This window comes from Colius striatus, chromosome 11 (assembly GCF_028858725.1).
Source record: "Colius striatus isolate bColStr4 chromosome 11, bColStr4.1.hap1, whole genome shotgun sequence".
NCBI lineage: Eukaryota > Metazoa > Chordata > Aves > Coliiformes > Coliidae > Colius > Colius striatus.
In genome coordinates this window covers 15,240,738-15,263,014 of record NC_084769.1, presented here as the reverse complement: position 1 = coordinate 15,263,014, position 22,277 = coordinate 15,240,738, and the positions used below count along the sequence as shown (strand labels likewise).

Here is a 22,277-nt window from a genome sequence, read left to right as displayed (position 1 = left end):
TGTGATGATATCTAAGAATTTGGCTATAATCCTGGATATCCATCAGCTACCCTTTAGCGTTCTTCTTTCTCTTCACACCTTGAAGTCAATGGCACTTTCACTTTTGGGAGAGTGTTTTTGGGGAGGATAAAGAAGTTGGGACAAAATAATTTCTGTCAGGTACAAAGCTATGACAAACACGGTAACAGCTTTAGCAGTAACGAGGGCTTTGGAGGCCACAAAATCAGAAAGAGTTCTCCGTGAATTGTATTATGGAGATGAGGACCACCATGGAAATGTTCATGGACATGGATCAAATAAGAAACTGAAACTCCCAGATTCAATCTAATTTGACCAGCGAATGTTTAGATTTTATGCAGATAAAATGCAGAAAATGGTTGTTCTGAAGTGCAAATATGCTTATTTTTAGATACCTCCTGAAAGCATCTCCAAAGAGAAAATGGAAGTGTCTTCCGTGTCAGGGTTTGTATTGTTGTTGGTTTACCTTTTTTGCTTTTTTTAAACCTAGAAGAATAAGTAACCATCATAGTTGATAAACATGCTGTTTGTGTAGAACCAACTTTGATTTGATGTTTGAAGAGAAAGGAAATTTGCTTTCTTTCACTTCCCTTTTACAACCAAATATATGAAACAGGAGCCTGGAGTAAGTCCAAGGGACTAAACCAATTATGATAAATAGCTAAATTTGTGAATATGTAGCATCCACTGATCATCACATAATTACTTATAATCCTGAGGCTATGGTAAAAATGTGGCAATAGAATCATTGTTATTTTCATCACAGTAATTATAAATCACCATCATTCCATTCTTTTAGATATGGCTGGATGAATGCCACCTGAAACTCTGCCTTCCCTCTGTGTCTCACATTTGCTTCTTCATTGTCCTAGGAATTGAATTTATTTTTGCACACACACGCTCAGCGTGTTTGCCAATAACTCTTCAAATCTGCCTTAGAGATGTGTGGATCTTTAATTTCATAGATTATTCCTTGCAAAACACCATCTCTGTTAACCTTCATAAGGTGTGTGCATTACCACATGCCCATATTTCTCAGGCTGAAGTAGTGTACATATTTTACAAGGCTATAACCAAATATTGTCCATGAATTATAAACATAGCTACCATTATAAGCCTTAAAATATTAAGGCTAAGCACTAAAAGCTGACCTCCAGCTTAGTAGAGGGAAAAGAAGAACCTAAGTTAGGTGAAAGAGAGTAAGACTTCAAGGCCTTACTTCATGGCAATGTGCTGCTGCAGCTTGTTTTAAAAATCAGACTGTAGATATGCAATTTGCTTCTAATAACTCTGGCCAGCCACAAAATGTAGGCAAGAAGAAAGGTACTTAAGATGAACAAATAGGCAGAGAAACAGATTTCCATGTGAAAAAAAAAAAAAAAAGGAAAACAAACTTTGCAGCAAATGAGAAAACTAAGCAACTTTCAAGTTCAGCAAGTTTATAATTGTATAGTCCCTACTCTACAATATGTTATGTTCAGTACCTAATTACAGGTGTGGGACGAAATCCTGGCAACACTGGAAATTGTATTATAGAGTTATTCGAAATCAACATTTCAAATTTCCTCATTTCTAAATTGTTATGCTTCATGGCTCATTCTGCAAATGTAAATGCATGAGCTAAGTGCCCATATGTTTGCCAGATCACAGGCTAAAACCCTCATTCAGATGAGTAGTTACTTGTACCTGAATAACCTCAGAGCTTTTAGAAAGCATTGTTCAAAGTCAGTTACTACTTGCTTTAAATGGAGGTAACAGAAAGTGGTCTCTGTAATACACATTGAAGTTAGAGAAGCAACTAAAAGAAAAACTGTCTAATGTGTCTAATGAAGCCTAGTCTAATGGGATAGATTAATTGCTAGGAATAAAAGTAGAATAAGAGAAAGATGAATTATTAAAAAAAAATTAAAAAGCAGGGGGGAATAGCAAGAAAGAAGAAGTTGTGAAGATGACTTTTTCATCCCCACAGTACACAAAATTCCCTTTTCTTACAAGGAAAATCAGCATTACACTCAGAAGCTACCAGAAGCTACTTCACCTCCATGGCCATTGGATATAAAAGAACCAGTTTCTCAAAAGGTCTTTTCCATTTTTTGTGCATATTTTTATGAGTTCTGCAGGTTCTGCAGATAATAGAATCAGAGAGCACATCTGAATGCTTTCTCTTTACTATAGTACCTAATCTCGAGACTTACTAACAACAAGAAGTTGCTACCCATAAACGTTTCAATCATGAACTGTGTGTCTGCTACACAAATCACGACTATGTGAAGTTTTGAAAATCATTCTACAGGAATGGCTTTTGCTTTGGCTGACTGAACTTTGTTACGGTTTGTTAGGTGTAATTTGTTAACACAGTGCACTCTGTACAGGAATCAGCTGCACAATTCAGCTGCCTGTGCTGATGGAAAAGACTAAGAAACTTGGGAAAGGATCTGACTTTTCTTAGACATTGTAAAACTGTTCTCAACACCAAAACCAAGAGTTTTGATTTTTCTTACAGAGAAAATAAAATGAAGAAGGGCTACATATACCAGTGCACTAGCTCCAAATCTTCTTCAGCATAAATCATTTATGGTTTTGTTTGTGTTCTTGTGCTCTTGTAGCAAGAAACAAGCAGAAATTAGAAAGTTTAAAGAGATTAGAGAGTGCTTATAAAGAACTACATATTGGATGCACACAAAAGCCTTAATATGTGCATCTGGAACAGAAATTAAAAGCAAAGGAAACTACCTATTGTAAAGACTTGTAGTGAACACATTGACAGATGCTTAAACAATTCCACTGTAAAACAACTTTGAAGCTATGAGGTGGAAATTTTTCCTAAATTTATAAAGAAGAACTTTTTTTTTTTTCCAGAGACTGCTTTATGGGAAAGATACTGAAGTGTGTCCTCTTCCATGGCGAACAAATCTTGTCCCTGAAGTACCATCTGATGCAAGATGGCAATATCTGTAGCATATCCTTTAAGGCGGATAGATCTTGGTATTTGCTCTCCTGACTAAATGATATCTGTCTTTATTTACTGAGTAATAAAGCATAGAAGGCTTTTTAGGAGGCCTTTGTTCCATATTTTTTCTTGCTTTTTCCTATTTATTATTTTTAAACTGAAGTCCAAACGAGAAAGCACAAAGAAGCATCTGCTAAGTATAGGCAATCTCCAAATATTACCATTAATGGATACTGCTAATGGAAAGATTTTGTTGGCTGGGAACATATATATTATGACTAGCATACAAATACTTTCAATCTGAAGGCCTTCACAAGGAGAGCTGAATAACTATGGACTAGGTCTGCAGCATTTCTTGAGCATCTGTGTCCAGAGACTACCAGGAAAATAGATATCTGGATTTGACTCAAAGGATGTGGGATACACTTTAGAGGTTTAGAAAGTCTCCCAGTGCCAACAAAGTCCAAAATAGAATTAGAAAACCTGGAATCAGAATTCAGACTGCAGTTTTCTTTTTACACTACTAAAAAATCCTGCCCTGCAATCTCAAGAACATGAGCTCTTCCCCAAAAGCATCCAAAGAAAATATCTGAAAATCAGTCAAAATCAGCTATCATCCCGATGTCAAAAGGACCTGCATCTCTTGGATTTGTGAGCATTTATTGAAGGAGATTATACAGAATTGCTAGGCATTGCCAGAACTGCTTTAGCCTTCAAAACTGTTCCCAAGAGCAAGGTGTAAAGTTCCTTTGGATCAGCTTCCTCAAATTAACTGGCACAAAGTTTGGATGCTTCCTGGACTTTCTATTAAGACACAGACCCTCCCGAGGCAACTGTGACACGTATTTTAAACTGATCGGTCTAATTTCCAAATGGAAGCTATTGTAAATGAAATCATTATTTTTCAGAGCTGAACCTAAACATGAAATACTCCAAGGAAGTCTTTCCATATAAACTCTGCAGTGTCTACCAAACCCCATCTCTAGAAAGAAGATCCTGGAGAAGATTTGTCCATTCTTATCACTGATGCAGGATGCATATTTAAAATAAGTGACTCACATTAAAAGTTCTCTGTGTGCAACAGCTTGATTAGTTTTATTTGAGATGAATCTCAAGGCTCAAATATACCTGTAAAGGTGTGTGTATATATATATATATACATATATATATATAACCTTTTATCATGTTTCCAGGACTTTATTTCTAACCTCAGCTCATGAATATTTATTCCCTGAAGGTTGAAAGTTCTTCAATTAATACCACTTCAGGATTTACTCTCTGTCTTGGCATGCTCACACTTTATTTTATATTCAATTACAAACATCACAAACATAATCTGAATCCTGCAGAACAGCTGTATGCAGCTGCCCAAAAGTGTCAGACACATTAAAAAGTTTCCTAGTTCAGTTAAATTTCAAAGAAGTGTGGACAGTTTTATTCATTCTGCAGATCGCAATTCTTTTCTTACATTTTTCTGTACCTCAAAGGATCTTCTCAGGATTTCTATCTCTTTCTCCATTCCCATGAGAAACAGCTTTGAGAATCAAAAGTACAATTGGTATAAGATTAATGATTATATGTGTTTTTAAAATTCTGATGTACTAAAACTTGGAAGACATTGAAAGAATATAAACTATACACCACATATTAGGAAAGGCAATTTAAAGACATCCTCCATATTTGGAAAGACTATTTAAATAGGTCCTCCATACTAACGATAATAATGCTTGTGCTCATTTTTAAAAATATCAGTAATGTCACTAATTAGCCTTTCTTTTTTTAATTAGACAGAATATTTAATAAAACATATTCAGTACTTATATTTTATCTGTATTAGGCATTAGAGAAACATTTTGAATATTCCATTACAGGCATCGGCAGTTAAAAAAAATAATCTGATAAAACTTGCTTCTTAATGAGAATGAAAAAAATAATTTTCAAGTTATTTCCACAAATTAAGTCCTCTTTTTTCAGCCTCTGAAAAATAAATCCATATAATACTGAAATTACTGAGGGGGATTGGAGGGAGAGAAGTCTACAATGACTGTATTTCCATCACTGTAAAGATTATGTCACTACAGAATTTCTGGGTTAGCACAAAGACAAGAAAATATTACTTATAAGGTAATTCTAATTGCATGGCAGTTTGCATTGTTTATTTTTTTAAAAATGTATAACAACTTCATCAGAGTTAAGTTTCTACTTATATATCAGTTTCTCTATTATATATTAATTATGAAGATAAAAAAGTAATTGGTCCCTGTGTTCACTTAAGGAAGACTTGTGGGGTTGACTTTTATTTGGCACATTTTTTCATCTTTACAGTTCTGGGATCCCTGAATAGGAAGGGCTTTAGCAACAGCAACAGGCTCCTAATCAAACCACAAAGGAGAAATGAAGCAGAATGCCCACATAACCAAACAGACTTACAGAATGTGGGACCTTTGACAACAAGCCTAAGAAAATTAAAGTTTTAATATATGTGTCTTCTCTTTAAATCATTCAGAACCTTGCATGATACCTGATTCTCCATTTCTCCACTCCAGCATTGCCACTGTACAAAGACCCAACTATAATGTTGAAGACAAGTTTCTGTGAACACAACTCTTTTTCAAGAAAACATTTCAGCAGTGCTTTGTAGGGACGTCTTTGCAGCTGATGGGTGTCTAGAAGTAGGAAACACTAAGTATAGTAGCCTAAAGTGGGATACGAACCTGCAAACCAAGAAGACAAAAACAGGATGAGAAGAACTAACTGATCCTTGGTTTCTGCTGGTGCTGGCTGAAGATATAATGAAAAAACTCTTTATTTCTGTTTTGGATATTGAAGCTCTGGTCATTACCTATAGCTTTCTATATCTGTCTCCTTCTTTGTCTTCCCATCTCCACTTCAGGTTTAATGGTAATTCTCTCCTTTCTCCTCCTCACAAGGTGCTCACCAGCCTACTAGCACATCTTATCACTTAACCTGATGCCTATATAATATCATGTTCCCTTTGCGTAGCCAATACTCTATCAATGTTTAATATCTTAATAAAATCCTAGCCCTAGAGTGGTTGGAATGATTTGTTCATAGATTGCCTCACCTTACATGCCATTTGTAGTCTCCTCAAGCAGCAGGTTTCTACTTCTCTGTTCACGAGCTTCTCACTACAGAAATAGTCCAAAGTTTAAAAAAGGTTCAGAGCAAAATAGGTACCATCTTACAGCAGTTACTGAAGATCTGAACACTCCAAGACAAACTAGCAGAGCTGATTACCTAATTATTTATTAATGAGCGAAGTAGAAGAAGTGATACACTTTTCAAAAGCAGACCAACCTATTTTACTTTATAGTACATGTCAGTATGGTAACTGTACTCTTATTAGGCAGTTCCCCCAAACAATTGCCTGTTAAGACAGCTGGAGTTATTCCCAGTTGTTCCAAATTATATCAAACAACTGCAAGGAAACTCACTAACACCTGAGCTCTAGAAGTATATGCATTGAAGCACTATTTGTTCCATATTTACTTGTAATTTGTAAAGGCACCTATTTATGGCTTCACAGACCACAGAACACTATATGCAAACAAGAATAATGAAACTCAGTCTACTGATACAAAGTTGTCAGCTAAAATCTCCCATCTGAAAGGAAAGGACCACTATTTTCCACATTAATCACCTTAGCATGCTGCCACTAATATTTACCATTTTAGTAGATCCATGGATGGGAAAATAATTTCTTTCTGGCTGTGACAGACAAATCTGCTGGAGGTAGTTGAAAGACCGTCTTAGGGCCAGACTTCATCAGGCATTACCATGCCAGTTAGAGTCATGCTTTACATTCCCTTGCATGAAGAAGTAGAGACAAGATCATATTTTGTAGAAACATAAAATCCCTACAGTTGGAAAAGACCTTTAAGATTATCGAGTCTAACCACTAACTTAACACTGTCAGGCCCATCACTAAACTAAACCATATCCCTCAGCACCTCATCTATGCATCCTTTGAGTATTTCTAGGGATGGTGACTCCACCACCTACCTGGGAAGCCCATTCCAATGCTTAATAACCCTCTCAGTGATAAAGTTTTTTCTAATCTCCAATCTAATCTTCCCCTGGTGTGACTTGAGCCTATTTCCTCTTGTTCTATCATTCCTCACTGGAGAGATGAGACTGACTCCCACTTCACTACAACCTCCTTTCAAATAGTTGTAGAGAGTGATCATGTCTCCCCTCAGCCTTCTCTTCTCCAGACTAAACAGCCCCAGTTCCCGCAGGTGATCCTCATAAGACTTGTGCACCAGATCCTTCACCAGCTTTGTTGTCTGTCTCTGGACACACTCTAGCACCTCTATCTCCTTCTTGTAGTGAAGGGTAAAGAACTGAACACTATACTCAAGCACAAGCAGCAAGTATAAAGGGACAATCACTTCCTTGGTCCTGCTGGACATACTATTTCTGATACAAGGCCAGGATGCCATTGGCCTTCTTGGCCAGCTGAACACACTGCTGGCTCATGTTCAGCCAACTGTCAGATCCTTTTCCATGGGACAAGGACAGGCTTTCACAGTGTTCATGTGCAACATGGTTACAGAAATGGTACCTTTCAGACAACTTGCAAAGGAGTATGCCTGGGAGGTCAGTGACAATAGCACAGACTGCAAAGAACCATGCTTCTTGCAGTTTCCTGGGTCAGAGTGAACTGCTGCCAAACACTAAGCACAGAGAATTACTGAAGACATTACTGATGGATAGCATGTTAATATCAGCATTAAATTCTCTAGACTCCACTTGAAGAGCTCTTTACAGTTAACCAACTATAAAAGCACATTGTAAGGTCACAGAATTCATACAAAATTCAGTTAGCTTAAGGCTAACTCAAGTATCTCAAAACTAACGAGTAATTTGCAATCTAAGTATATCCATTTTATTCAGGCATAAATCTATACAGAGTGCACTTAACAAAAACAGATATCCTGACACTTTGAATTATCTTCCCAACAGGAGAACTGTCCTGGCGATATCAAGAAAGACAGATTTCCCAAGAACATGCTCAAGAGAGCAGGTTTGCAGTCAGTTCAGTAGCTAAATCAGAATTAGGAGTAAAGTAGTAACATCCAAACATAGAACTGGGCAGTCTTAAATCAGAACAATCTTAAATACAACAAATAGGTAATGGCTGCCCTTTCAAACCTGTGGTAACATTAGTTCTTATAGGAAAAGTGAAGAAAATCTCTGAAAAAAGTTGCTTCCCTGCAGCAAGTCAGAATTAGTTCCTTCATGCCTACTTCAAAGTAGCAATTGACTTTTTTTTTTTTGCTTTGCTTCTTAGAGACACAAAACAACATAGAACATAAACCACACATACACTTTAACACATATTTGCCTGGCAATAACTACCATGCATAGAGGAGATTAAATATGTTTGAATACTAGTACAGCGGGAGGCATTATAACAAGACAAGCAGAAACTCATTGTCTGATTCAAGCAAAGTACTAGAGGACTTCTCATCACTACAGGCAGAATTTTGCTCTAGCCTTGCCTGGAGGGTATTAGGACTTGGAACTAAAAGATGCTTCAGAATAAATTAGTACAACTTTAAATCTGACAAGAAGATTACTATTATAACGATGTTCACAATAATTAACTCAGCAAAACTGTTCCACAATCACAATCCAGCTGGAGTGGATATGGGAAAGTTTACAGTGCTCCTGTAGATTTATAAGCCAATCATGAGTGACCCTCCTCTAGATTTCATTAGAAAAGCGTCTGGTTCAGCAAAAGCTCACACATGCAAGTAAGAATTTTCTTAAGAAAAGGGGATGCAAGGGATCTTTATTAACTCTATTAAACACCTTTCCTGCTCCTTTGAATATTACATGCTTCTAACGCATTCTCAGCCTCCTGCCCTCTCACATCTCCCTCACATCTGCAAAAAGTGTGATGGACACCGTGGCACTTCTCTGTGGAAAAAGTTCCACTCTGTATCTTGCCTGACTCAGGGGTCATGGTTCAACACCAGAGATACACTTCCTATCTTGTGATCCAGCCTTGGGTTAAGGGCTCACAGTTCCCCTTCCACTCAAAGTCATCTTCTCTCTTCCATATGCAATTGACACTAATTGTGTAAGAAGTTTCACCATCAGCTCCAAACTTCTGCTGAATGTTTACAAATATACACGTGTCTGCACAAAGTATGAAGTATCTCCTTGCTATCTATGCCATTTTTCCCCCCTTAATTGCCTTTCATCTCAGATTAATTGTTCTAATATAAGAGCCTCCTCTGCCTTTGTTAGAACAGTCTCCCTTTATCTCTAATTCCACAGCTTCCCTTTCTGCTTGCAAAACTTTGCCTAAAGAAGATCTCTTTTCTCCTTTTGTTGCATACATCTATTCCCACTCCATCCGCTTTCCTTTGTGTCTTGCTGCATAATTGTATTTTCAGCTTTGTAAAGTATTTTCCAATATAGATAGCACAAAAATTGCCATCTAAAATGAAACAGCATTGTGCCACAGCCCACACTTTTGTTCCAGTAATATACACAATTTGGACTGATTCAAGATGTGGTGTGTATGCAGGTAAAGTAAATTCTGAATTATTCAACACTTAAAAACACTGAAAAATCATTTACTTGTTACAAGCAATAAGATTTATGTTTTATGTCTCCCAATCAATAGCTAATGTGTCCACACACAGCTGATTTACCCATATTGAAAATATAATTATAAGTCTAGTTTGCTCTGAACCACACAGTCCTTTTGTAACAAGTTTATTTAAATACAAATGGGGTTGGAAAATTGGTTTTAAATGGCTAATCTGTCTTGTCTTCAACTCCAGCTGCAGAATTTACTAACATCATAAACACAGGCTGAGTGAAAATGTAAGAGGTTTTCTGATTCTCCTTGTGATCTGTCTATGCAGTGCTCATTAACAGTGAAGTTGATGGGAGCTATATGCATGCCATGAGAGAAGGATAATAAGCCTTGTAATCTCTATAAAGAGAAAGGGATTTTTACTAGTGGTATGTCATACATACTCGTGTGCAAACGTCTGTCTTATCGGCAGCCCAATGAAGAATTTATGTACCCAGGTCTCAGATGCACTGAAGGACACAAATGCCATATGGGTGGACAAAATCTATACCCAGATGGCTGCAAACAACTCCTCAGGAGCATCACTTGCAATATGGAGCAGCAGGCATTTATGAAGACACGATTAGGAAAAGTTTCATCTGGGTAGATTTACTCAGGGGTTATGAAAGCAGCTACTGCCTTCCTGCTGTCTCCACCAAATGTAGCTGATGGCCCATGACATACAGCGGGGAAAGGCTGTGCCAGTACATCATCGTCCAAGAGAGTGCTGAGGTACAGCCGTCTGAGAATATGTCGTAATTTTGTCTCTGGGACATGCAGATGGGTTGGGAGAAATTGTAGTTCAAATCTCACTTGAGTTGAGTAGAGATTTAAGGATTTCTGACAGTTTTAGTTTAACAGACATAACAGAGAAGAAATTACAATGACCCATTTTCCTTTGATGGAATGCAAACAAGCCAAAGTGAAACCTCAAACTTCTACTTGAAATCAAATGTTTGCCTTGAAATCCTGGTACTTCTTCCCACACAGCTGTACGCTCACTCCCTCCATCTCCCCCACAGTGGGATGGGGAGGAGAGTCAAGAAAAAAAACCCCCTCATAGGTTCAGATGAGAATAGTTAAATAGTTAAATAATTTCAATAATGTAAAATATATAATAGTAACAATCATAATTATAATTAAACAGAAGAAAACAAAAAAAGAGAGAGAAATAAACCCCAAAAAATACAAGTGATGCACAACGGGATTGGTCACCACCTGCTAACTGATGCCCAAGCAATAATTGCACACGTTGACCTCCTGACAGTCAACTTCCCCCAGTTTATATACTGAGTATATATACTAGGCATAATGTCCTATGGTTTGGAATAGTCCTTGGGGTCAATTGTCCTAGCCATGCCCCCTTCTAGCTTTTTGTGTACCTCTTTGCTGTCAGAACATGGGAAAATGAAAAGTCCTTGACCTAGGATAAGCACTACTTAGGAACAAATAAACCATCAGTGTGTTATCAACATTTTTCTCATGCTAAAATCAAAACACAGCACTGTACTGGCTACTGGGAAGAAAATTTATCCAATCCAAAACCAGGACAACTCTTATTTTCAGCAGTACAGTATATCCATTTTTTTGTAAAAGGTTCTCCATATACTTATATTGCCTTCAGGAAACAAATTCACCAGACTATATAGGTCCTTTATGCTGATACATAATCTCTCCTTTCACAGCATCACAGAATCTTTCAACAGCTGCAAATGAATGACAAGTTGTGAGCATTGAGCAATTGTTGTGAGACATTCAGTAATATTCATCCAGCAATGCACAACCTTCCTGCTAGCTTTATTAACTAAAGTTGAAGCTCTATCAGTAAACCTGATAGGTCCAGTGCATATCAATACTTTATATTGACACAGCAGACGTCATCTAATGATCTCCAGGCAATTATTTCAATTTTACAGCCCTTTCTGAGCTATAAGTCAGTATAGATCGCCCCTTCAGTTAGGAAAAGTACAGTTTTCTGTAACAAAAAAGCAATAAAATAGGTAAACTTCCAGCCCTTTTAGCTATACACAAAAATTTTAAAAGGAAATCTTAAAATGTTTGAAGTCCTGAGGGACATAAAGAATACTAAAATCCTATCCTAAGGACAGTGAAAAAAGCTTCAAAGTTGAAGCCTGTGGGGAGGATGTGTTCCGAACTGGTGCATTTTCTACAATAACAAAGGTTTTAACCCCGTCACTCCCTGTGGATGAGCGGTAACCTGGTAACTTGCCACCTTGCCCTTATGTAGGAGAATCCCACTTTAAATCCTGCTTTGATAGACCACCTTACTCAACCCCAAAAAGAATGACATACAGATTCCTAAGGCTGAAATGACCAACACTGTGACAGATTGATACAGTGTACTATGTCACACATTGTGATAGTGGAGGCTACCCTGGGGTGATGCTTCTCTATCCTCATGAAATAATCTACTCCACTGCCTTCCCTTAAGCCAAAGGTGATGGTTCTTTCCAAGAGATATACAACGCAGAACTTCCCTTACAGCTATTTAACAGCTTGATGTTTAGGACAAGAACCATGTTCTGTTTGTCCTCATTTCATCCAAGGGTCTGAGTTTAATAGAAAAAAAACAACCACACAGCTGGACAACACACTTCTATTTTTCTTCTTAGTTAGAAAAAAGCCTGAGGAAAGGATTACTGTCAATAAACCAGAAACACTGTAAAATTTGAAATTATAATTCTACACATGCTTCGGAAAGCCTCTTTGGCTTTCCTCTCTGTGCTCTGAATGGCTCTCAAGATCTAATTTAATTCAGTGAAACAAATCCAAAAGCACTAGGAAAAAAAGAATCAACTTTCTCTTTAGGTAGAATAAAAACTGTACAGAAGGAATTCTTGATCTTCATTAATTCTATAGGCAGACATACAAGCTCCTAGGTGTTAATGAGACTTGCCAATTTAGGTAGACTCTAGAGTCTAATGAAATGTCAAATAAGCCCACTTTGGACTTTCACTATCAGATACTTCCAACAGCAGTTTGGTGATGCATCCTAATAATCCCTTCAAGCCCTCTATTTGGGGACATGAAGCAAATTATTCTCCTGGGCTGGAATTATGTTACTGGCTCACATGGTCAGTGTGACTTGTTGAAACTAATGTGAGGTAAAAAATATCCAAATCCTTCACTAGTATTACCTTTCCAGATCCAAATTCTGAGGTTTTTCCTCTATTTTATACAAACTTATCCTTTGTAGATTATGATGGTTTCCATTAGAAAAGAATACAAAAACTATACCTCCAGAAAGCAAGCTTCCAGATCTACTGCAGTTTTAGAACTTGTGATAGTGTCTACGCAGAGTCAACTTCATGCCAGATAACTTTTTAAAACAGGAAATTCAGATTCATAATAAATTCTAATCCAAGCCTGAATTGTTCAAGGCTTATTCTTATTCCTGTACACAATATTTGGTATCAGGTCAGAAACTCACAAAATTAGATCCTTAGGGCATGAAGATTTGCTATGGTAAATTCTACATGTTGTCTTTCCAAGTCCCTTTAAGGAGAAAAACTTTCTAAATAAAATATAAGGTCAGGAGTTTCCAAAAAGGAAAGGACAGAAAAGTTGGACATGTAATAAAAAATTAACTTATCTTAATATAAAATTTTTAAAAGGTATATAATATTTTCAGGGAAGGAAGCACTTAATGACACCAAGTCTGCAAAAAAAAATCCATTCTGGATTTCTGAGTCCCAAGGGTGGAAGTTGAGAGACAGGTTAAATGACCACTACATTCAATTCAGAATAAAATTCCACTGATTTTAAACAACTTTTTAAAAAAATAAAAATAAAAGTAGAAATATCTGGAGCAAAGACAGTCTAATATAGCTTTATACATGATAGGTGAAGCAGAGCCACGCTTGACAACTTTACGACCAACCTTGGACCAAAGTTGCCTTTTTAAAGGAAGAAGGATTTCATTAGCTTTCCCTAAATCAAACCGTGACAAAATGAAGACAGTGCCAATGCAATGGATGTTAAAACTGCAGAAGTTAACCTCCCTGTACATGCATCCCCACTGCTCAGAACGTGTTCAGGAAAAAATTAAGCAGCCCTTCTTCCTGCGGCACCACAACTCTCCTCATTTGTAGTCATTATGTTCTGGAAGCAAAATCTGCTTTTGTAACACCAGGGTACTAAAACCAAGGTACTAAAGAAAAGAAAATTCAAGACAAAACCAGAAGTCTACTTGATCAATCTTAAAATGTTCCCTTTTATTTTCATAAAGAATATATTTCATTTACCAGCACATACTGTCATGCTACCAGGGCTATTGATTCTCACAACTACAGAATACAGCACTGAGAGGATGTACCATCCATTAATTTACCAACAATTCACATTTTCTATATGAAAGGAAGACTTTTTAACTTCTTCAGCCATATCTGAGGTGTCACTGCTACCACACAGTCCCACAGACAACACCTGGCATGGCCACACGTTGAACTTGAACACAGCAAGCGTCAAGTCTGCTTTAAAATTTTAGGAAATGCCTTGAGCACTTTTAGTCTACCTACTAAATCATTCCACAACTCATTCTGCAGCTCCAGTATTCTCCAGCCGAGGAACAATTTACCACCCACCTCCTGCAGCAGGAGCTCTGTTGTTCTGGCCAGCAAGTGTGCATAAAACACAGAGTTAATTTCCTAATTTCCTGGAGAAAGTATGTAGGTGATTAGCCCCATTTACCCTCAAGTGCCTGAATCAAAGCCAACTAGGTATGGAAGGATGCAGGTAGTTTTGAGTTCCCTGAGCCCCTTCAGAGTCTGAAAAACAATTTAGTCCTGAGGCCCTAAACTTGTATTACACAGATAGTCAGTGACATAACCCATTTATATCATAATGTCCTGGAGAGGCGCTCGGGTCTGTTCTTTAACCCCTAGAGTACTCTTCTAATCTGAAACCAACATCATTTCTCCAAATGCCAAAATGAGTCCAAACAAGAATGATCTGAGGACGAAGACATCCACAGTTCAGACCTACCCAGATGGTGTCATCTTGTCTGTACTGTTTCCAGTTGCGCCCAGTGTCACTGAACATCAGCGTATAGCTGGTTACCCAGTCTGAGCTCCCATACCGGCCCTGCGTAGCCACTGCCACAATCTCCACTCTGTCCCCCAGATCAACCTGGAGCCACTGTTGCTCATTTGAGTCCAGAGGGGACCAGCCACCAGCTCCTGAAAGAGATTGGATAAAGATAATTTAGATGTCAATGAACACAAGAAATAATACTTGGGAAAGGAGTATATTATTTCAATTATTTCATCACATACTTCCTGAATGTACAGCTGTTTGTTCATATTTTTGTACTAGGAAATATGCTACATGAGATGTGTTTCCTTAAGACTTTCTTAAAAGTTCATAAGGAACTTTGAATTTCTAAGAAATGGTGAGGAAATGCATTCTTTGTCAGCTGGATAAACGTCAGTGAGGTTGACACGTCCTCATTAAGAAAAAAACAAAAATCTAATCTATCTCCTCCTCAAGTGCTTATGCAAGTCCGGGAATGATGATTTTTAACTTCTAATTTGCTTTGATATTTTCTTTTTTGTTATATTTCGAAAAACATGCAAAAAAATGTTAGTTAACTTGATTTGAGTCTTATTAAGCATTTGAAAGAACGGTTTGATTGCAGGTTGTAAATGCTTTTCAGATAATGCATTGTAAAGCTAGAGACCATTTGAACTGAACAAATGAGTGGATTGTCTTCACACTGGAAAGCAGTCTTTTCCTTACACAAGATGCTTATTAAGTGAACGGGTATTTTATCTTAAAAGAATAACCCATCATCATAAGAACAAACACAGGTTGAAAAATTATCTACTCCATTCAGGAATGTAGACTTCAGAAGTCACAGTCACATGGAAGCTGATAGCTTGCAACTTGTGTTTGCCAGTTAATAGTGAAGACATATACGAATGCTTTCAAAGGGTAAACTGGCCCATGGTAACACCAAGCCAGTGACATACATGCTGCAACCACTGCTTGATTTCACCATTTCATGCACTAAAGTAAATGTGGCCTTATAGTAAGAAGGCAAATCTTTCCACACTGGTATATATTATGTTCTCTTGCTTTCTTTTACACCCTTAAATTATAGGTTATGTTTATTTTCTTAGAGCTGGTTTTTGCTTATTCTCCATATACAACCAGTAATCACTTCAGCCTTACAAATGAGTGAACAATGCAGAAGCTGAACAAAGTATCCAAACCAGGACATTTTCAGGCTGTCACTGTCACTGCTTCTCCAACCCATCATCTTGTTTATTTTGCCATTTTTAGTGAAGTTTACAAAAGTATATCTGTGTGATTGCACTGAATATTGATAAGGGGGAAATACAGAGCTGAGAATAGAGCAGTAAAAATTTATCATGTAAGCTACAAGAATGATTCTGAATATGGGTTTCCAAACAAAAAGATTTACTAATCTCTGGTCCTAAATGACTGGGTTTACCTTAAGATTTTAATCTCATTAACTAACTGATCTTTCTCACAGCTGCTTTGTGAAGTAGACCGAGTTGAAAGATCAATAAATGTGGTTTATATCAGAGAACACAATTTCAACAACTTTGTCCTTTAAAAAACTTCTTGATTTCTCTGGATTGTATTGTATTTTCCAATTCATAACTGAATTTCCTTTGTCTATGAATATGTGTTAGAATTTTCATTATTTATAGTTAATATAATTCATACAACAGAAGCCTATTTACTCCATAACTAGAATGGAGTATCATTCCTGTTCCTCTGGATGACTCAGTCTTCATTTTTGTAAGAGACCTCTCTAGGGAAAATGTTTGTAACCAAATCAATGCATACTGCTTGTTAGTTACATGCTTTATTTTACCTTTTCAGTCACAATAGAAGTCTTCATCATCACTGTGATTATTTTACCTGCCTTAAAAAGAATATTCCCCACTATGAGCATTCCATGAGAATTCTAATGAGACTATTAGGGATGTCATCACTCAATTCTTCTCTGACTACTTCAGAGCTCTCTTTTACCTCCATATCTATATATAGCTTGCCTAAGACTATATTATTTCCCATTAAAAATCGTAACAATGTTTCTTCTGCCTCTCTCCACCTATTTTTAAAATTTTAAATGACATAGAATATTTCTGCTTGGCTTCTAAGATGCAAACTACATAAAAGAGTTCAAAGTCAACAAGCTGCATATTTCTCATACATAGAATCACAGCTAACGTATATGGCAGTCAAAGTAAAACTTCCTTTGGATTACAATAGCCAATATTTGAAATAGACTCTGAATACAAGTTGCTGATCTGTTTACAGTTTTATACCAGGAACTGACAGGACATAGAAATTCATCTCAGAAGTTGTGGCAGGTCTGTGGCACAAAGTCATTCCCTTCAACACTCCAAAGAGCTTCTAGAAATGTTCAGTTAATATTAAAAGAAAGGTGGGCATTTTCATCTTTCCTTTATTGTCTTTCTACAACACAAACAGCAACAACTAGATGAAGGGAAATTGCTCATAATTAGTAGTTTGTTGGGTGAGTATCCTATTAAAACAAAATGAAAAAAGGAAAAAAAAAAAAACCAAAAAAACCTTTGCTTTCTCTGTTCTAGTTTATGCAGAAGTCCTTGGCAAGCCAAGTTAATTACCACAGGTACTTTCCAGTAGTCTGTTAAACATCATAACTAGCACCTACTCTGTGTAGTTTATACTCTCCTATTTCTGCTATTGGAAGTGGCAGGAGGATGATATGCTTGGTTTTATTGTACTTGGTTTTGCTATCTTCTGCTATTTTCCAGTTTAAGCACAGCAGAACAGGCTTCTATTTTTTTAAGAAACTCAAACAAACGATACACATTGAATGGAACTTTTGGAGATCTGTGGTGAGCTTAAGCTCTCAAATCACAATTACATGGCCTCTCTGAACTGCATATCTCTTCACAGACATTTATCTGTTGGGAATGTGACTCTTCAGATATAAGCACTGCATGGCACAGCAGTGACACCTGCTCATTGCATCACCTCTCCAGAAGTCGTGTATTGGTTACAGAACATAGCTTTACAGAATAGTAGCTGCCCCATACACCATTTCCCACAGAGAAAATAACCCACTGTATTTGCCTGTCTAAGACCTTTCACCATTACCTACGCCAACAGATGGACAGTAACTCTACAGACTTGTAAGAACAGCAGTTCTTACAACAGCATTAGCTGCCTGAAGGAGGGCAGAACTAAAGCTTTTCCCATTAAGCCTTGGTTGCTTCTGCTAGTAAAGCAAGTTAATATCTTCTGCTTACTTTTGTATCTCAAATCCTCACCAAGTATTGCTGTGTGTGCCAAAAATCAATATATGTTCTTTTTCTCACTTTGTTAAATAGAGTAGGTGGCACAAAGGACACTGACATCTTTTTCCAGCACCACTTGTGTTTGCTCATTTCATTTATGCACATCATTCCTTTTAGTATGTCAACTTTTTTTAGTAAGTAGCAAAAAAGCTACTTACTAAAAGTATAGCAATCCATTTACAGCCATTTGCTCCTCTACCCATCAGAGATGCTCAACCTAGGGAACATTTGTCAAGGCAGGCCCAAGACAAGAGAAAATAATGTAGGATGTGAAGACTCTAATAGACAGTAACAAGGGCTACTGGAGACACAATAGTTACTGAACACAGCTCCTTTGAACAGATACAAGCATAACCCCAACACCATTTCCCACAGTTGGGCATATACCTTTTATTAGTAGCATGGCATAAACATAAACCAGACCAAATGTGTCTCTGATTACACTTGATTTGTATGGGTTTTTTTTAGGTAATCTGTAATGTAGTAGGGTACCAAGATGCCACATTGCCTCTTTCACAGGAAAATGAGACAGAATGCTTAATAAAGTCAACACACATTGAGCACTTTAAAATATCATGTCTGAGGGGCACATAATTCCCCCATTCTGCCCACCATGTTCCTACTGGTATTATAGAATTCTGTGCATTGCACTACACTCTCATTCCTCAGTTCACACATCTTCTGTGTATCACCTAAAGAGAAAGGTTTGACATAGTATGGAGAAACAGTACCACAGCAATCCAATATATTGCTCATATTCTCCATGGCAACAAATCATAAGGCTAGAAATATGAGGAGAACAAAGATCAGACAGCTTCTCAGTTTGAAACCCATATCACTCCATGAAACATGATTAAATACTTTTTTGTCTTCTTTCAGACTATTTGTACATTTTGCCTCAATTTTTCCAAAGATCGCATTTAAGCCCAGTGTTATGCAGTCAGTGCTTCTTTACGTTCCACAGGGCTGCTTAGGATGCCCGCATTTATCTGTAGTTTATTAATAAGAAGCAAAAGGAATGCTTGTTTCCACCCTACAGTGCCTTACAAACAGCTCAACTGGCTTTATATTGTGCCACACTCGGACTTCCTGCTGCAACTAAGTGCTTCCCTGCTGCAGACTTTCACTTTAATGCCCAGATCAAACACTTCCTGGCCATAAACCAAATTCTTTTTGACATTATATATGTTTTATATTCCCATACATAATACTGACTACTCAGGCTAAGAGCTAATAGAGAATTGAAAAAGCTCAGTTGATACAGTCACATTGTAGCAATTTTCTTATTCCTTTTCATTATTTATTTACTGTAAACAAAAAGCCCATTAATCCTTCTCATGGCTAAGTAATATATTTTATACCACAGAATTATATTTATAGGAATTATACTAACTGCTTTACTATTACCAGTACAGATTTATCAGCATTTTAATTGAGCACTTTCAGCAGTTCCCACAAAGCTTTACTCGTGGCCAGTTTATGTGAGGTTTTTTAACATCACATTTCACTTATGTAGGCCTTTTTTTAAACAACAGTCTTTTAGTTATTGTTATCTATTACAGAATCAATTTGATGAATTAGAAGTTTCTACTGATATGTGTCTCAAATGTGTTTTATAAGTTTATTATCACCAGTTGCATTCATTTTTATGTTAATATATTTACCTGGCTTTCTACCTTTAGACTTGCAGTACTGTCTCATCAATTGCCAACAAAGCTAAGCCAACTCATCACAACATTCCAACGTTATAAGAAAGCCATGGCACAGTCTTTCTCAGTGACTATTATTCCTTGTAAAGATATTTCTTGTTTGCATGCAAATGCCAGCCAAAGAGAGTTCCTTCAGCCACTGTTTACCACTGCTTGCTCCTCAAACCCATGGTGAAGTACCCATATAAAATATGTTGGCAATACATCTGTACATTTAAAACAAAGTCTGTACAATAAAAAAATTAAGCAAGGTATAATTTACTTTCTGAGTCCCTGTATTGGGCTTAGCTCATCAGTTATCACATAAGCCTTAAGTACTTTAAATAAAAGTTGCCGAAACAACTTCCTTTCTTAGGGCTCAATTTCAAGACTCATCTTCTTATTCCTATGATTTCTGACAAATCACAACATGGACCTCACTGATGTGATACTGTATATCTAAAAACCAGTATAGCTTACTCCTTGCTACATGACAAAACTAGTCTAGCAGAGCTAAATAACATAAGTTTCATTTTCTGCTCTTAAATTGCAATCAATGTCAGTTTATTTTAGATGTTGCTAATAACACTTTAAGATACAGTATAGCCTTTACTTGCAATAACGCTGATGTTCAATCTCCTTTTCAGAAGATAAAACCAGTCACTCAAGTCATTTGCAAAATCACATAAGCAGGTCTATTCAGTCTCCCAGCAAACAGCTGGAGACAAAGGCAGGGCAAACTGAAATATCATGCTTAATGTTTACAGTATTATATTGAGCAATCGCCATATGACCTTTTATTAGAGCAACTGTAGTTCAGGAGCTTAAATATGATATAGTAACTCCCATCTAACCCTTCTCTAATGGCCTAGCAACTCTATCATTAGAGCCAAGCATCTGAGAGCTCTTTACTCTCTTTCTATAGATTTATCAAATGATATTGGATTAAAACAGAAGTTTCAGAGACTGTTTAAGTGGGAAAATTCTCATTTATTCTCAATTAACATCTCTTTTCTAGTAGTGTACTTTCTAGTGCTATCTCTAATCAAAAGCATATGTAATGTGGTAATATAAGGCTTTCCTCTTTTGGAGGTTCTAGTTTAGGAATAAAATGGAAGACAATAACCTAAAGTTGTAACAGGATGTCAAATGATGTGCTAGATACTGCCAACATCTTTTTTTTTTCTGGTATCAGGTGTGATCCTAATAGTTTCACCTTTTGTGAGAACTCGTTAACTGGGCCTCAAACACTCTTCATTGCAAATGTCTGCAAAGTTTTTTCATTCATTTTCACTGCTTCTGCCGAGTTGTGTAATCACTGAATTCTCCATGGAACTTGAATATCCAGTTGCTTCTAGGTTTAGCGAACAGCTACATTTTAGAATAGGGTCTCAAGCCTAATGACCCTCAAGGTCTGAAGATTATGGAAACCCTTCAAAAGCAAAAGGACTATCTGAACTTCCTTCAGGATGTTTCTAGAACAGAAGTAGAGAGCTTCAAATTAAATAATACAGGTTTTCCATAATAAAGGATGGAATTGTTCCCAAATAGAGAACTCAGAATCATAAATTCATGGCTCTATTCCACTTGGCTCTGAATGCACTGAATATAAATAGCATAAAAAAAAAATTATTTGTAAATGTGACTAAAAGTAATAGTTTAAGTATTTCACATTGCAACCTTACCATCTCGTCTGTTGAGCTTTGCAAAGCTGGGACTGTGAGTGCTGAAGAGCTCAGAGGAACTGGTAAGGGCTGATGAAGGTAAGGGAGATACCAATGCATCATCACAATTATCTAAAAAAAAAAAGGAAAAAACAAAACATACAGAGGTCATCACATGAACAACAAATATGTCAAATTGTGCTGTCTTGAGGTGGTGTTTGTTCCTACCTCATAGTAGACATTCGAGAAAAAGCACACTTATGCTTGAATTCATATGAAAGAATGAAATTCTCCCTCCAGAATGACAGTCTGGTGGGATGGCAACTGGATAGGAGCTGTTGGTAAGACAACAGATACTTAAAAATCTGGAAAATATTTTTATTTCAGTGAATGAAATTTGATGATCTACCCTCCAGGTAAAGAGGATAATGACCCTTGTTGCAAGAGCCACTAGAAGAATGCAGTAATGCCTGGGCAGACTTTAGAGAACACCCCAGGTGCTGTGTTCAGTAAAGTGTCTCAACAGAGCAGATACATAATTAAAGAGTTACAACTTCATACTTCTGTATGGAAGAGGCACGGAGGGATACGTTCCCTGGTCTTTTGCAAAAACGCCCATGTATGTTGCATGTGAATAGAAAACCTGAACACTTCCATCATATCGTCGCCAAGCTCCCACACATGCATACATGGCCAGATCTGTTTTGTTTTCTAAACTGAGTAGCTACCATGTCTTTCTCCTCTTCCTTTCACATCCAAATCTGAAGACAGATGGGCTAGGCTAATACTCAAGTTGAATTTTTGAGTCCATAATGTTTGAATAAGGATGGAATTAGGGAAAGTAAGTTTGCTCATTACAGTGTTGTCACATACACGCTCAAGAATTTAGTGTGGGATTTCAGTAGGGAATAATAATAATAATAAATCCATTTCATTTTTAATTGAATCTCCCATGGAGCAAACATGGATCTAATTACTGGAAAAGTCCTGCAGGTTAGA

At 37.0% G+C, this 22,277-nt stretch overlaps 1 protein-coding gene across 1 annotated transcript in view; it reads right to left on the bottom strand.

The window, feature by feature from the left end:
• CNTNAP5 (contactin associated protein family member 5) overlaps positions 1 to 21,969 on the bottom strand; it is a 219,257-nt gene extending 197,288 nt beyond the window's left edge. Inside the window, exons 1-3 of the mRNA XM_062005163.1 lie at positions 21,840 to 21,969; positions 21,300 to 21,410; positions 14,589 to 14,782 (exon numbers count right to left, since the gene is read on the bottom strand). Of these exons, the coding sequence (XP_061861147.1) occupies positions 14,589 to 14,782; positions 21,300 to 21,410; positions 21,840 to 21,969 (435 nt within the window). The remainder of the gene's footprint in view (positions 1 to 14,588; positions 14,783 to 21,299; positions 21,411 to 21,839) is intronic.
• Positions 21,970 to 22,277: the final 308 nt, after the last annotated feature.